Source organism: Zingiber officinale, chromosome 1B, assembly GCF_018446385.1.
Source record: "Zingiber officinale cultivar Zhangliang chromosome 1B, Zo_v1.1, whole genome shotgun sequence".
NCBI classification, from domain to species: domain Eukaryota; kingdom Viridiplantae; phylum Streptophyta; class Magnoliopsida; order Zingiberales; family Zingiberaceae; genus Zingiber; species Zingiber officinale.
This window is the reverse complement of record NC_055986.1, coordinates 128283641-128300012: the sequence shown is the minus strand read 5'-3', so window position 1 is coordinate 128300012 and position 16372 is coordinate 128283641. Positions and strand designations below refer to the sequence as shown.

Sequence of the window (16372 nt, the reverse complement as noted above, 5' to 3'; positions counted from 1 at the left end):
ATTTGTTTCAAAACTTATACTTTAATACTTCAAAATAATAATAAACTTCTTTTAGGCCCGGCATTGTACCACTTTGCGCGCATTCTTAATAAGAATCGAGGTAGCTAATCCCGAAACTACTAAGATACTTCTAGGCCATGTGCCTAGGGGCAACTTGGAGCCCATCCCTTGGATCTTGTGTCCGGTACATGCCCTTTAAAAGTAAAATACTTTCTTTTTAACTATAACTTCTTTATACTTGCCCTTACTTGGCATTTAAGCAAACACCTTGTGTGCGCTTTTGATATTCAATATTCTGGAATTGAAATCAAGTTTAAACCTTAGTCTTTCTTGCTTATAGTTCCTAAAGATAGAAACTCATGCTTATGTAATAGCAAAGAAACTAATAACTGCATGCTCAAGATATTCTAATAGCAAAAGAGACTAAAAAGTATCACTGTGCACATCTAATGGCAAAGAAAAGGAGTCTACTCATGCTTACTAATAATTAAAGAAAAGCTAGAAAAGAAACTGCACTTCTATTAGCAGGAAAAGAAATCTGCTCATGCTTACAAATAAACCGAAATACTTAAATCACATGCTGTTCATGTCCAGTTAATGACATATTACTAAAATCTGCACATTCTGATTTATTCTAACAAAGTGGGACACATGGAAAGGATGCAGTTAATACTTAATGAAGTTAATACTTAATGAACTAAAATTCTGCACTTATCAAATCTACAACTAAAATCCGGAAACCAAAGAAACCACATCCGAAACACTAACTATAAGGCTGTTATGTACTGCATACTTTAAATAAAGGCTATTCTTGCCTTTTTTACGTTGCAAGGAAGATACAATCCCATTCTTATACATGGCAGCGAGATGAAACACTAATACTACAAAGTGAACAGCCGAAATTCTCAAAAATCAGCAAGCATAAATAGAACCTATTTACACACTTTGATTTGCAATCTAGATCATGCTAATCTTCTAGAAAAGAACTAAACTCAACAATAACTAGCATACCTAGAAAATGTTATAGATTAGCTACGCCACTGATTTGTATCTCACAGCAGGAAACAACATAACAGGTAATCTAAACATTTCTTACTGCGCTTACTTGCTAAGAATTAAAATGAACTCCTTCTATACATTTAAACTCAAACCATAAATTAGCATGCTTAATATGTATGCTACGGAAGGTAAGGAATGAAAGGGAAAAAAATCCTAGCTTATAATCCTGTTCAACAGCCACCCAAGCAAGAAACTTTCAGCACAGCAACTTAGCATGGCAATTTGGCATAGCAACTTCAAAAAGGAAAAGCTAACACAGGAATTTCAACACAGCAACCCTAGCTTACTCCAAAGAGAAACCCTAGCATAGAAATCCGAAACCTAATGCCCTAACATGGCAAATTCGGTCCAGCACCCTTAGCACAACAAATTAGCACAACAAAAACCGAAAGCAAGAAACGAAAATCTGAAACTCGGAGCTACTCCTACTGCAGGTGAGAAGCAACTCACCTCGCTGTTCTTGGACTTACAACCGAAAAGGAAGAGATCTAGGGTTCGGGTAAAGCTTCAAATCTCGACTCTTCTTCAAGCTCAAAGCTTCTCCTTGACGAGAAGTGAAGAAAACCCCTCGGAGAACAACCTCGCCGGCCGCCGGAGACGTGATCGCTCGCTGTCGCGATTTCGCTCGAGAAGGGTCGGCGCCGCGCACGCGTGAGGAAGAAGAGGGGTAGGAATTAGGTCACGGGAAATCAAGCCCTAAGTTCTCCCTTTATAACCCCAATATTTCTATTATCAACTATCCTTTAAATTATTTCCGTTCTTTCCTTAATTAACAAAAACTCGCTGGCACAGCTGTCAACCGGCTTTTAACCGAAGCAAGGGTCTCAGCTTCAATCCCTCAGCCGTGCACTTTTTCCCAATTTATTCCCTAATCATTAACTATGCTATAAATTTAATTCTCACCATATAAGGTTAACAAAACCGTATAGTTCAGCTGGTTGGGCCGGTTTTGCTTGGGTCCGAGGAGCTGGGTTCGAAACCTAGCTTCTACAACTTTTTTTTTTTTTTTTTTTTAACTTTCTCCTCTCGGTAAAAATACTAAACGGACTCCAAAAATTACATAAAAATACTCTAAAAATTTCTAAAAATCTCTAGAATATTTTAAAAGCATTTCCAAATATTTTTTATGGACATTTGGAACTCGAAATAAGAAAAATTGGGTCGTTACACGTTATTTGTATACTTTTTTATAGTGTCATTAGCAAAAGTTTTGGAGAATCATGTTTAATATATAGAATTTCAAATATGAATCGATCTAACATACCCATGAAAGGGTTAATATGACAGTTAATGTATATGAATTCCTAGACATGTGAATTAGCAGGTTCATACATGCAAGCCTGGGCAAAACTTAACTACAGAGCATATGCACATAAAAGATTCAATAAAATACTATAACTAAAGAAGTACTTCATTAAGTTTAACTAATTATTGAAGCTTCCAATAATAACTACTAATGGTTTTCAAAGAACATAACATAATTAGAACACATAGAAGTTGACTATATTCTATAGTTACTGATCAACCAATATATCATAACTTAGAAGAAGCTTCAACAAATTAAGGACCTTTTAATTTGCATTGCAACAATTTCTTTTCCAATTTTACTATTCCGTTTCATTTTCTTCAAATTGTGTGCATCTTGAAAAAATACCACATGAATTTTGAAAATTACCATTTTTTGATGAAAAAATTGAGTATTTCACATGCAAGTAGTTATCAAAAAAATGGACTAAGAATAATACATCAGCCCTTTCATAATGAAGAAGCATGAAATTGATCTACAAGAAAGATAATGAATTACAAATAAAGAAATAACATAGAAAAATTATTATTTCATCTAGAGTTTATAATCATTATCGAAATGACTCTATTAATGAGTCGATCACTATTATTTTTTTTTAAATTTGACGCCTCCATTGACCATTTTAAAAAACTTTTCAAAAATAAAGTATCGGACACCTATATCCATTCATATATGAGCCATATACTTTTATGTTGCACCCAAGTTCGAATATCACATGAATTATAGAAACGAGGTTGACCTAAACTATTCTGCAACTAGAGATAAGAAGGATGGAGCAAACATATATAAACATGGATGGTTATGCACCAAATTTGTAAATCAATAAATCAATTGAAGTATCAAAGCACATATGATCTTTTTATACGACATAGGGACATAGGACCAAAACTGACATACAAATCTAACTGAAGGCAATAGAAATTGGGTGATAACATCTCCAATATTTTTTTATTCTTTTTTCCCGCACTCTATCAGCTTTCATTCTAGTTTAACTTGAATGTAATTCTTAATTTCTTGTGATAGATTTCAATAAGGCACAGTACATTACAATAAATTCACTACTAACAATAAATTCGAAAGCATCCTTAGTAGTTGCATATCCTGACGGGATACCTTCCTGACTTCTCCACTCGACATCATGCCCTTCCAACCCAATAATTTAAAACATTTGAATCTTCAGCAATGGATAGTGCCCCCTTCGCAATGGATCATGGTCAAACACGATCTGAATAAAAGTCCGTTCCAGGCGTCTGGACCAAGAAAGTCAACTTCATTAATTTTTTCCAGTCCGGGCCTTCCACTCCAGCTCCGCTTGCTTTGGTCCAGGTCTTCCGCTCCGGCTATGCTTGCTTGGGTGATTTCGGCCATCCGAAATAGGGCTCACCCGAATCTAACTTCCAGTCTTCTCCTCGAGCAAGCTTCTGCTCCGGCTTCTCGTCCCTCGGAATCGTCGCGTGCTTCCTTTTCGTCTGTCAGCGTACTTTTTCACAGCTTTTCGTCCCTCGATCACACTGAGCTCGTCGACTTTCTCCCGTGTTGACCTTCTCGCTAGCTGTGCCTTTTGGTCCTCAAGCAATCTTCCACTCCTGGCTTATAGTCCCTCGGAAACACTGCGCGCTCCCTTCTCGTCCGCTGGTGTACTCTTCCGTAGCACCTCGTCCCTCAGACGCACCGAACCCGTTGACTCTCTCCCGTGCCATCTTTCTCGCTAGCTGCGTTTTTTGCTCGACTTCCTGTACTCCTAAGTTCTTGCACACTTAGACATAGGGTTAAACACAACAAGACCTAACCTAATTTAGCTGATCACATCAAAACCACCTTGGGGTTCCAACAACCTCCCCCTTTTTGATATGAGCAACCCAAGTTAAGTTAGGGTAAACTACTATAAAGTTAAAACAATAAATTTTGCAATAAAGTGCAAAAAGTAACAAAAATCTACCTCCTCCTAGACTTACTTCTCTTTCTTCTCTCTCTTTGATCACATAAAAAATGGGGTACCAAAAAATATCTAAGGGTAAGTCTGATTTAAAAAAAAAACTTATCAAGTTTTAAAAATTCTAAAAATTATTTTGATATCAAAAAAATTTTGTAATAATTTTAGAAACTTTAAGTGTTGCAAAAATTTCTAAGTAAGAAAATTTCAAGCAGAAAAATTTTCTAAAATTTTTTTTTTTGCAACGTATAAAATAAATTTTGATAAAGCAAAGTTTATCAAATAACTTAAAAACTTTAAGTTAAACATATTAAAAAAAATGAGAAATTTTTCTAAGTTAAACAAATTTGTAGAGAAAAATTTAAGAATTTTTCAAAAAAAAATTTGAGTAACTATTTAGAGCATTATCTAATTTCAATTTTAATGCTCTATCAATTAGTCAATTAAACATTTTATTTCAATATTTGGCTTCCAGACTGTGACGAGGCACTAGACCTTCTTGGTTATTGGAGCAACAACCACTTTATACATAAAGTCTCATAAGGAAATTAAACGTCTAATGTACTCTCTGGCAACCCTAAGTCCAATTTTAATTAAGACAAGTATTTGGAACCCAATATATGTTCCTTCCAACTGTGTTAATTAGGAATTTCTTTGGAATGTATTTCTGATAAATTTTACTAATTTGTCCTTTGTGATATTTAAAATATTAGTTCAAATTATATCTTCTAATACTTGTACTATATGTGCATATATGATTTTTCAATTTTTTTTTACTTTTTGTAAATTATCATTTTCTAACTTTAATTTATCAAAATCAGACAAGATTTTACTAGAATTACTTTTAATTCTTTAATTTCTTTTTCTAATTTACAACAATCTTTAGTTAATAATTTAACAAATTTAAATAACTTATCGGGAGGAAGAGATCGTACGTGACTTATCTTGTCGATCTCGTTATTCGTAACTCCCCCTGAATTGCTGCTTTCTTCCGATGTAGCTCTCCCTTCATCAATGCTCTTGATGCTCATTTTGGGCTAGTTTGCTTCATATTCATCTTCTTGATGACTTGCCATTAATGCAAGTCCAGAGAAAGCCTCAACTTTCAATTCGGACGATGTTTCATCCCACATCACCTTTAAAGTCTTGTACTTATTCATTTGGACATGCTTCTTTCCTTTGTCCTTATCCTTGTTCCTTAACTTAGGGCAGTTGTCTTTAACGTGCCTTTCTTCATTGTAGTGGTAGCATCTGATTGTTCTTTTCTTTCTACTCTGCGGATGGTTAGTTTTTCTTGATTTAAATAACTTTTTAAAACGTCTTACCATCATTATTATTTCATCGTCGTCGAGAGAGGATTCTGACTCATGTTCGTCTCTCGTTACCTTAAAGGCGATGTTGTGCTTCGGCTCCTTCGTACCTGCACATCTTGATTCATGCACTTCAAAAGTTGAAAATAATTCTTCTAAGGTAATAGATTCTAAGTCCTTAGAGATATAGAAGACATCTACTAGTGATGCCCATTTTATGTTTCTAGGTAATGCATTAAGAGCATACCTTAGCGAATCTCGGTTGCTTACCTTTTCTCCAAGATTCGAAAGTCCGATGATGAACTCCTTAATCCTCGAGTGAAGGTGTGCAATCGTTTCATCTTCTTCAAATCGTAGGTTGGTGAGCTGGTTACGAAGTAAGTCCCATCTCGCAAGCTTAGCTTTGGACATCCCTTCGTGTAGCTCAAGGAACTTCTCCCAAAGCTCATTTGTTGAGTTGTAGCTGTCGATCCGGTTGAATTCTTGTGGCGGAAGGGTACTCGGCAGATGAAACTCTGCTTTGTCATTTGTCATGTAGTCGGCCTGCTCCTTCTTCGTCCACTGGTATTTTTCCTTACCCTCGGGCGCTACAAAATTGAACTTCATTATTAAAAGTAATTCAAAATCGGTTTTAAAGAATACCTGCATTCTCTTTTTCCAGCTGGCAAATTTTTCCTCGAACTTCAGTGGGTATATGCTCGGTCCGGCCATTGATTAGGTGCTTCGATCGGCGGTTAGTCCTCCTGAAGCGTCCTGACTCTGATACCACTTGTTAAGACAGTTGGTCGACTGGAAGAGGAGTTAAATAGCCCTACACAAATAAAATAAAACGAACCCTTCTTGGACTTTAAAGAACACTTGCATAAAATAATTAAATAAACAAAAGGATAGAGACTCAGAGGATTTACTTGGTTACAACCGGGGAGGTTGTTAATCAAAGGAATAGAGTAGCACTAATTTCTTCTTCAGACGGAGAAGCCTCTTTATAGTGGTGTAAGAACAGAAAATGAGAAGCTAAATGAAAACTAAGGTGTGTACAAGTGTTGATGCAAGAATGCTTGTTCTCTCTAGCTTCTTTGACCAAGGTTATATTTATAACCTTGGTCGGAGCGCCTGGAAGGGTTCTAGCCTCCTGGAGGAGGATAAAATTTTATCCCCTTCGCAATGGATCATGGTCAAATGAGATCTAGATAAAAGTCCATTCTGGGCGCCCGGAAGGGTTCCGGGCACTCGGACCAAGAAAGTCAACTTCATTGACTTTTTCCAATCCGGCCTTCCACTCTGGCTCTGCTTGCTTCGGTCCAGGTATTCCACTCCAACTCCGCTTGCTTGGGTGATTTCGGCCATCTGGAATAGGGCTCACCCAAACCCAACTCCGACCTTCTCCTCGAGCAAGCTTTCGCTTCGACTTCTCATCTCTCGGAATCGCCGCGTGCTTCCTTCTCGTCCGCCAATGTACTTTTCTGTAGCTTTTCATTCCTCGGCCGCACCGAGTCCGTCAGCTTTCTCCCGTGCTGACCTTCTCGCTAGCTGCGTCTTTTACTCCTTGAGCAATCTTCCGCTCCTGGTTTCTCGTCCCTCAGAAACACCGCACGCTCCCTGCTCGTCCGCCGGTGTACTCTTCTGCAGCACCTCGTTCCTTAGACGCACCGATCCCGTCAGCTCTCTCCCGTGCCGTCCTTCTCATTAGCTGCGTCTTTTGCTCGACTTCCTATACTCCTAAGTTCCTGCACACTTAGACATAAGGTTAAAAACAACAGAACATAACCTAACTTAGTTGATCACATCAAAACTACCTTGGGGTTCCAACATCCTTAAGTCTGTCTTGTCTTTTCCCAGCCGATGTAGACGCAGAGCCTTATGTTCGACCAGCCTTTGTTCGGCCAGTCTTATACTAAGAACTTTATGAGGCTAAGTGTCTTCAAGCCCGCCCGATTTCTACCCAGTCGGGTGTACACAAAAAGTCTTATATTTGACAGACCTTTGTTCGGTCAGTCTTATGCTAAGAACTTTATAAGGCTAAGTGTCTTTAAGCCCACCCAGTCTCTACCCAGCTGGGCATACATTGAAAACCTTATGTTCGACTGGACTTTATTCGACCAGTTTTATATTAAGAGTGTTATGATGCTAAGTGTCTTTACGTCCGTCCGTCCTTTACCTGGTTGGGCGTAGACGGAGAGCCTTATGTTCGACCGGACTTTGTCCGACCAGTCTTATACTAAAAGTTTTATAAGGCTAAGTGCTTAGAGTTCGGTTAGGTTTTCACCAGGTAGGGCTCCCTTGCACTCGATCAGCTACTTGATTGATGGGGTACATTATTTCCTGACTTCCAGAGTAAAACACTAGAGTCTTTATATCCGACCAGCTTCACGGTTGATCGGCTTTATTCAAGTGTCTTACTTTGTAACCACTCGAGCAGGACCTTAGAGTTTTAACGTGAGACGATCGACAGAATCATACAGGAAGCATGCCCCCCATTCTGACTTTGACCCCATGTCATCTAGACTTTGACCCCACGTCATCTTGACTTTGACCACCACGTCATCTTCGAGACCCGCTCATTATAACCTATATCAGTTATCTTAAGGCCAAATAATTTTTACTTAAGATAGAGTTTGTTTACCAATGACTTGGACATGTAACGATTTTTCAATTTATGTTAAACTGTCATTGGTGATTCCTCGTCCATAACATGATACATCATCCATTAGATAAAGTCTGATTGTTATCACTGCCTTCGCTTGGAGTTCCTCCTAATATGACTTTTCCATCATTTTTAGTTTCTTTTCACCTAGTGTCTTCTTCACCATGCCTTATTGCACTAGCATATCTTTAACCCTTTTATGCAACAATCCAAAATTTTTAGTTCTGTTGAACTTCACTTATTGAACTTTGTAGAAGATAACCCAAAGATTATACACTAGCTCTCATATCTGTTGTTGGGATGGTTGTCCCCTCGGGGCGGTGCGATGGTTAAGACATGGGGTGTTGTCACATGAGGTTTTGGGGTCGAAACTCGGCGTGACTGAGCATAACATCTCCCATGTCTTGGCCATTTGCACTAATGGCTAGTAGCCACCCGTGATTTACCTCCTCCGTGTTGGCCTAGGGACGGGTTGGCGGGGGCGCTGGGGGCGAGCGAATCGCCTTTTTGCCACATGTTGTTGGGATGGTGCCACAACAAACGAGAAGAATCACCAAGAAAAAATTGAAGAGGAAGATGAGGAGGAATCGAGAGAAGGGAGACAAAGATGATTTATCATGGTTTGGTGATATGCCTATTCCACAAACGGTTAAAAACTCTATTAGAATTTTCTTTTATATATTTTAGGGTTACAATGATCCAATTTATACATCTCTAACTCATACATGATATTTTGGAGCTAAAATATCATGTATACACGTGATTACCAAAAATATCATAAAACCTCGGTGCTTCCAAAATGTGGCATGACCAAGTTGTGCCCTTGGGCTTGCCCAAGAGCTCTTTTGTTTCCAGGGAGGGGCATGACCTAGTCATGCCCTGGGCACACCAATAGCATGGGCGTGCTTGAACCACCGGAGCCGATAACGGCCCTATCGTGACCGATGGCACGACCGTGTTCCGTATTCTTCAACAAATCTAGAGAGGATCACGGCTCAACCGTGGTCCTCACCACGAGCGCATCTAGAATGACCACTGATCCAGCGGTAAGGGAAGGGGGCCCATCCAGCAGGAGGTCAAGGTGGTCAATGCCCTGCAGGCGCTCGGTCGACGAATTACCCCTGATCGGCTGGAGGAGAGCCGACCTGGCTTCTCGACAGCTCGGCTCGACGCCAAGCTTCCAACGCTCTTAAAGCAAGACGGGAGAGGATAACGGACGAGCGGGCATTCCGCTCGGCCGACGGTAAACGAAACATCGACTCGGCAGTCAAAACACACTCGCCCGATAGGGTGAGCTCAGCCCAGCTAAAGTGGCCTCCGCTCAGCTCGAGGAGGGTGTTTGGCAGAACGACCTGTCCGCCCGGCCTGGTAAAGGACAAAGGGAGCAAGTATCAATATCTTCCTAGGGACCAGTGCCGTCTGCAGGGGGCATGGTTAGCAACAGAGAATCGTACGGTGGAAGCTTTCACTGTCACGTCAGAGATATGCTCGTGGTGTTGAGGTATGGGGATAGACACGCTTTTCTGACATGCCCATTCCAGATATGCTTTGAGGGTCGTGCACGTCCCGGGGGAGCGTGCGCGCGGCCCTGAGAAGCTCTATATAAGGGCCTTTAGACTCCAACGGAGGTAGGCGCTATTCATCATTGTAGCTACAGTTCTCATCATTCTACTTCGATTTCTTACTGGCGGAGGCTGACTTGAGCGTCGGAGGACCGTCGTCGGGAATCCCTTCCTGGCTCGATTTTGTGCTTGTAGGATTCTTGCCGAAGGTCTACATCATGCACCGGGCTACGCGAAATCAACGAGAGCACCACGTCCCCAGCGACCATCGACTCAACACTCGGACAGGATCAACCACCACATGAGCCATCTCCACCAACGTCTATTGTAATATTGGCCAGCTAGATTTGCAAACTGAAACATATATTTTTTAAATAAAAACAAAAATAGAAACAGAAAACAGAACAAAATTTACTTTCCGGTAGATTCTTGTGGGTCCTGCTGCTTATGATATCTCAAATCCAGGTTCATGATCCACTGGAAACTTTTGTACAAGTGATTAAATTTTGGATACATAGAATTGTGATATCTCTGCTTGATTGAGCTAAAAGCACCTTTAATTGCTGTGTTACGCATGTGGTTGTGGGCTTCAGGAGCTCGACATGGCATGTGGAAATAACAGCAGCTGCTTTTTTGTATTTTATTTTGTGGATCCCGAAAGCATCTGCCTAGCTCCTTAATATTGTCCTGATAGTTGCAGTTATAGCAGGCCAATATGCATCACATTGATAAAATAATTTTTGTTAAATCTCGACAAGATATATCTATCTATCTTTGAAATCGATTCTTCCTCGTCAGAATGAAGTAGTCCATCAGTCTGCGAATCTCGGAGGAAGTAAGTCTCTTGCATATTGATAACAGAATTCCCCTGGTAATTAGGCCTGGAAGCCAGTGTCTTGACTGATGATCAAAGAAAAAAAAAACTCTCCTTAAAATGTGATCCGTGGACTGAAATATGGCAGAAGAGTTGTCAGTAGTAGCCTGTCAATTCCTGAGAAGTTAATGCATTTTATGTTTCTTCCATTTGCCAGCTCAGATTCAGGTAGGATGCCCATCACCTTCCTTGAACCGCTTGTTTGTGCCGTCGTCGATATATTGTTAAATATAACTTTTTGACCCTTTTTCCTCTACCGAGTGGTACGATTAAAATGGGGCTGGATTTTCTCCAAAGCCCTGCAGTTAGCCTTTTGGATTTTACTAAAGCATGACTCTCTCATCGTTTTCGAATTGCTAACAAATTTTTGTTATGCGTACTAATGATTAGCAACAATTCATATGTTTGGCCCAACGTCTAAAAAGTGTATGCGTACTGTGTAAGCGGGAGATCTAATCATGTTTGCTTGATGGAAATTGGATGCACATGCAACTGCAATGTGCCTCGCACACTTGTACAAACCACTTGATGATACGCTGCCCGAGTGCCCAGAAATTGCACCATTTCTATGGCTACAGACAAGGACGGCGGCATGTGTTTTGATTGGGAATTGGTCCCTTTCAATGAGCCTCCTCCAGTTGCTCCGATAGCTAGCGCGCAATCAAATTAAACAAGGTGTGGGCACACCATGAATTAATAAACAAAGAATTAAAACATATTCTCGATTCCACGCAATCTCGATCGAAGGCTGGAAGTTTCCTAATCATGGGGCGGTGGCTGGCCGGGTTGTGTGTTCTGTGCCCGTATATATATATATTTCACAATCATACAACGAAAAATTAAGGGAGAGATCAGTCGGCAGGTGAGTCCAAAAGTTATACATGTGGATAGATCTGATCACAATGCTTTCATTGTTTGTGCCGGTGATGGATCCAGTGAAAGGAATCAGGGAAGCATGCCACGCTCGCACATGCTGCGGCCGCTAGGATTGCGGAAAGATCCACCTGCTTCAATTCAGACGCCGCTCGCGGCCCGAATTAACGTAACGACCGACCGGCAAAACTTGTCAAGCTGCCACGGTGTGACTCGCACCGATTTTAGATCGTGCATGCATGCATGCTCACTAATTAATTAAAGGCCTTTAATCATATATTCGATCTAACTATATGTTGGCTAGCCCAGTCATAGGAGATTTGAGGTAAAGGAGGTTCCACATCATCACCCGGGCCTTTGTCATTCTCATTTATTCTTTCCATTGTTAGGCGATCGAGGGCAGCAGCCAGCAGAATTTGATGCTCGAGCTAGCTCATCATTTTTCTCAGGTAGCATAAGGCCGTAACCTCTCAAAACTGTCGTGATGTCCACTTATTGCACAAGAACTCTTCAGATTTAAACCGAAAGGAAAAAACAGGGAGAACATAACAATTCTAAGTTCTGATATGCTACCTCACACCAATCACTTTGGAACAGGCAAAATGATGTATCTTTCCCCTTCCATGGTGGCCATTCACATGAGTTTAATTTTTGTAGTTTTGACTTTGACTATTTTTTATTAGAACCTACAAAGTTAAACTCTTCTCAATAATATTTTAATGTATAAGTTTTTGATAGACACAACTGTCAACCAAATCACAATATCTTACCTTCACATTTTTTTTTTTGTCTTTTTCTTTTTATTTTTTATGGTCAAATCTTTTTTACTGCACTTCATGTGCAACTGACAGGAAATTTTGTTCTTAATATCGAAACAGTGAGAGATCGCCACGTGGAAAGAAAATATGTAATAATAACAACAAGCTAAGGTACATAAGCCACAACTGTGAATAGCAAATGTACGAAGATTTTGTTTTTGGTCAATATGACAAAAATGCCGGGTGTACGTAGGCGATACAATTGTAGTGTTCTAATTAAGCACCCTTCCGGAACTTCTATCAAATTAGTCAAACGCTAAACTTTCGAAGTTAAGTTTATTTGATCCAAGATCATGTTGTTGATTAAATGCGACAAAATTAATAACGTTGCACGTCCAAATAACCTGCTGTTGTTACCGGACAAGTATTTTAATTCAAAGCCATTACGCCACTGTTTGCTTTATATTTGGCTACGTACAATTTTGCGCTGTAGCTTATGACTACCGGTACAATAATTTAATGACGAAAGTGCCCTCCTTTCGTCTCATCCCTCCGCTTGAGCGGCGCGTCGCATGACGGCGACCCAAGAGGACCAACCACGTGCCGGGAGGCAGTCGATGTCCCGCCCATCCGCCGTGGCGGAATCAGGATCTACGCCGACGTCGATGCGGCCCGACCGAGATGAGATGGAGGAGACCGTCGTCTTCCCGCGCGGGTCATCAGCATTCAAAAGGGTGGGCCACCTCCACGTGCCCGGCTCCAGGCGATGGCGCAGCGAAACAACTGGCAGTGGCACTCACGATATTTCGTCCCCATCCGAGGGCCCTTTCTCGCCCCGCCGACCATAAAAGCCCACCACCGCCCAACCTCTTTTCGACAACTTTCTCCTTCATTCTTCTACTTCTACTTGTACTGAGAAAGCTACGATGGCTAAGAAGGTACTATCAGGCAGCGCCACCGCCGTCGCAGTCCTGCTGCTGTGCTCAACTCTTCAACTCGCCGCCGCCATTAAGGACGGTGAGTTGTTCGTCCTCCACAATGCTCTTTCTGGTTCTTCTTCTCATCATGGAATTCAAATTCTCAGGATGCGTGGAACTAATTAATTTGATACTCCACATTTTTTTCCCCCTACAATTAATGACCGAGAAAGTAGCTAAAAATGTGAAGAAAAAAAAAAAAGAGTTAAGGAAAAGAGAGAAGTAGATCGATCTAATTAATTAATAAAGAATGCAACTGAATTTTATATACATACAAACCGACACGAAAAAATTACTATGTTTTTGTCCATCAAGTTTTGCCTTTAAATTGAAAATTATTGAAACTATTAACTTGTGTGGGGGACTAAGTTAGGTAAGCTATTTATATTGATAGATTTTCAAATGGGGCTGTACTCGAATCTAGTAAATAAATAAGATCCATCGGCAACATGATTCAGATTTCGATGAGTGGCTCTCACATGCATGGATTGGCATCAGTCTTTATCGCATGCCTGTTATTCTAATTTTTTTAATGTTTTTTTTTGTTAATCTTTTCCGACATCAAAATTACGATGTCACTAGATCTAACTTTCAGTTAGTTGAGAATATCTATGAAGGTCGACGATGGAATTATGTGACCGATGATCTGCAGGTTTGCTGCCGAATGGGAACTTCGAGGAGAAGCCGAAGGCGTCGGATTTGAAGGGGACGCAGGTGATGAGCCGGTATGCGATACCGAGCTGGGAGGTGACGGGATTCGTGGAGTACATCGAATCGGGGCACAAGCAGGGCGACATGCTGCTGGTGGTGCCGGAGGGTGCCTACGCCGTCCGCCTCGGCAACGAGGCCTCCATCAAGCAGACGCTCAACGTCACCAAGGGCGTCTACTACTCCATCACCTTCTGCGCCGCCCGCACCTGCGCGCAGGACGAGCGGCTCAACGTCTCCGTCACGCCGGATTTTGGCGTCCTCCCCGTGCAGACTGCCTACAGCAGCACCGGCTGGGACTGCTACGCCTGGGCCTTCCTCGCCCTCTTCGAACGCGTCACCCTCGTCATCCACAACACCGGCATGGAGGAGGACGCCGCGTGCGGCCCCCTTATCGATGCCGTCGCCATCAAGACCCTCTTCCCTCCCAGCCTCACTAAAGGTAACCGATCGATTTGAATTCCACTCAATTCGAATCGTGAATCGGTAACAGTTGTTCTAATTAATTGCTGAATTTGGGGGGTGAAACAGAGAACTTGCTGAAGAACAGAGGCTTCGAGGAAGGGCCGTACGTCGTACCCAACACCACCTGGGGCGTGCTCATCCCGCCCAACATCGAGGACGACCACTCGCCGCTGCCGGGGTGGATGGTGGAGTCGCTCAAGGCCGTAAAGTTCATAGACTCCGACCACTTCTCGGTGCCGCAGGGCACGCGCGCGGTCGAGCTGGTGGCCGGGAAGGAGAGCGCGCTGGCGCAGGTGGTGCGCACCATCCCCGGGAAGTCATACGCGCTGACTTTCTCGGTGGGTGACGCGGGGAACGGCTGCGAAGGGTCGATGGTGGTGGAGGCCTTCGCGGCGCGGAGCACGGTGAAAGTGCCGTACGTGTCGAGCGGGCGCGGGGGGTACAAACGGGCGGTGCTCCGGTTCGTGGCCATCGCTGAGCGCACGCGCGTTGTGTTCCTGAGCACCTACTACCACACCAAGACCGACGGCTCGCTCTGCGGCCCCGTCGTCGACGACGCCTCGGTGCTGAGCGTGCGGAGCCCCACGAGCCGCCGCCGCCGTTGAACACTTCAATATTTTTTCTTCTTCTTTATATGGCGTATGAATCGAATCCGTGATCCTATCTATAATGGTATATCGATGGATGGCTTAATACTAGCTAGATCATGGAAGGTATATAGAAATAGCCAAATCGGTGTTATAGAGCGAGCTCTAATCAAGGATGATCCATGGAAGATATGGCGCCTTATTTAAGCACCTCTATCTATGTCTTTGCTACAATGAGTGATCTTCAAGTACGCGTTTTAAGTTTGTTCAACAATTTGGGTGGATTATGAACGTGTCTGTTACTATATATTTCAGGATTATATTAAGGATCATAATCTTACACTACATGCAGTTCAATGCTTTACGCGAATAAATTTCTTATAGTCATCTATAAATTTAAATACAAGTTCAGGAATTTTATTGTTATTATCACTATATATCATCATCATATCGTACAGTCAGAAGTTAAGGGAACATGACAGTCAAGGACAGTCCCAGGTCAAAGGAACGTGACGGTCAGAAGTCAAAGGGACACGATAGTCAGTAATTAGGAGAGGAAAAAAGAAGTTATACCGTCTGATGTCATCGGTCGCATAAATCCCGGTCGGGTACAGACAGACCAGGGGTCCCAGATCTGAGACATGAGATGTAACATGGAGTAATGCCTGACCTGCCTCGACTGGTCGGGCTTGCTCTGCCCGATCTGCATAGTCAGGCCTGGTACTTTCAGTAAGACAGCTCCCGGTTGACCCTTCAGTGATCCATGTATGAAAGATGAAATTTTCACCACAACTCGCCTCCCTCACCAAGGCTTGAGACAGGTGTAACACCTGAACGGTCATCCCGAGCTATCCGTAACTAAACCCGTGCAAGATAGAAAGCACTAGGTGACAACAATATCAGAGAATCGTAACTGTTGGTTGGTTCTCGGAAGATCGTACCGGTTCCACTGTACAAAAATTTTGTACAAGTGTCGAACCTTTCCTAAACAACCTATTGTGTTATTTAGAAGTTAAATTAGGAATTGCAAACGAAATTTAACATTATTGATTCCAAATTTAACTTATCTGTTCTTAATGGTTTAGATTTGGATCGTAAGCGGAACTTAACACTATTGATCCAAATCCACCTATGTTATAATGTTGATTAAATATTTATTTCTAAAATCGGCTCTCAGGTCAAACATGGCGAGACACTAGGCCTTCTTGGGTATGAGATCATCCACCACTGTCTCGACAAAGCCTTTAATAGAAATTCAATATTTAATTTCCTAAAATAACATTAGGTTTAACCGAAAAGAACAATCGAATCACAAA

At 41.8% G+C, this 16372-nt stretch overlaps 1 protein-coding gene across 1 annotated transcript; it reads left to right on the top strand.

Moving 5' to 3' along the window:
- Positions 1-13178: 13178 nt before the first annotated feature.
- LOC121978464 lies at positions 13179-15363 on the top strand. The gene is made up of 3 exons (XM_042530809.1): positions 13179-13336; positions 13949-14446; positions 14536-15363. The coding sequence occupies exons 1-3, from the start codon at positions 13246-13248 to the stop codon at positions 15072-15074; spliced, it is 1128 nt and encodes a 375-aa protein (XP_042386743.1). The 5' UTR covers positions 13179-13245; the 3' UTR covers positions 15075-15363.
- Positions 15364-16372: the final 1009 nt, after the last annotated feature.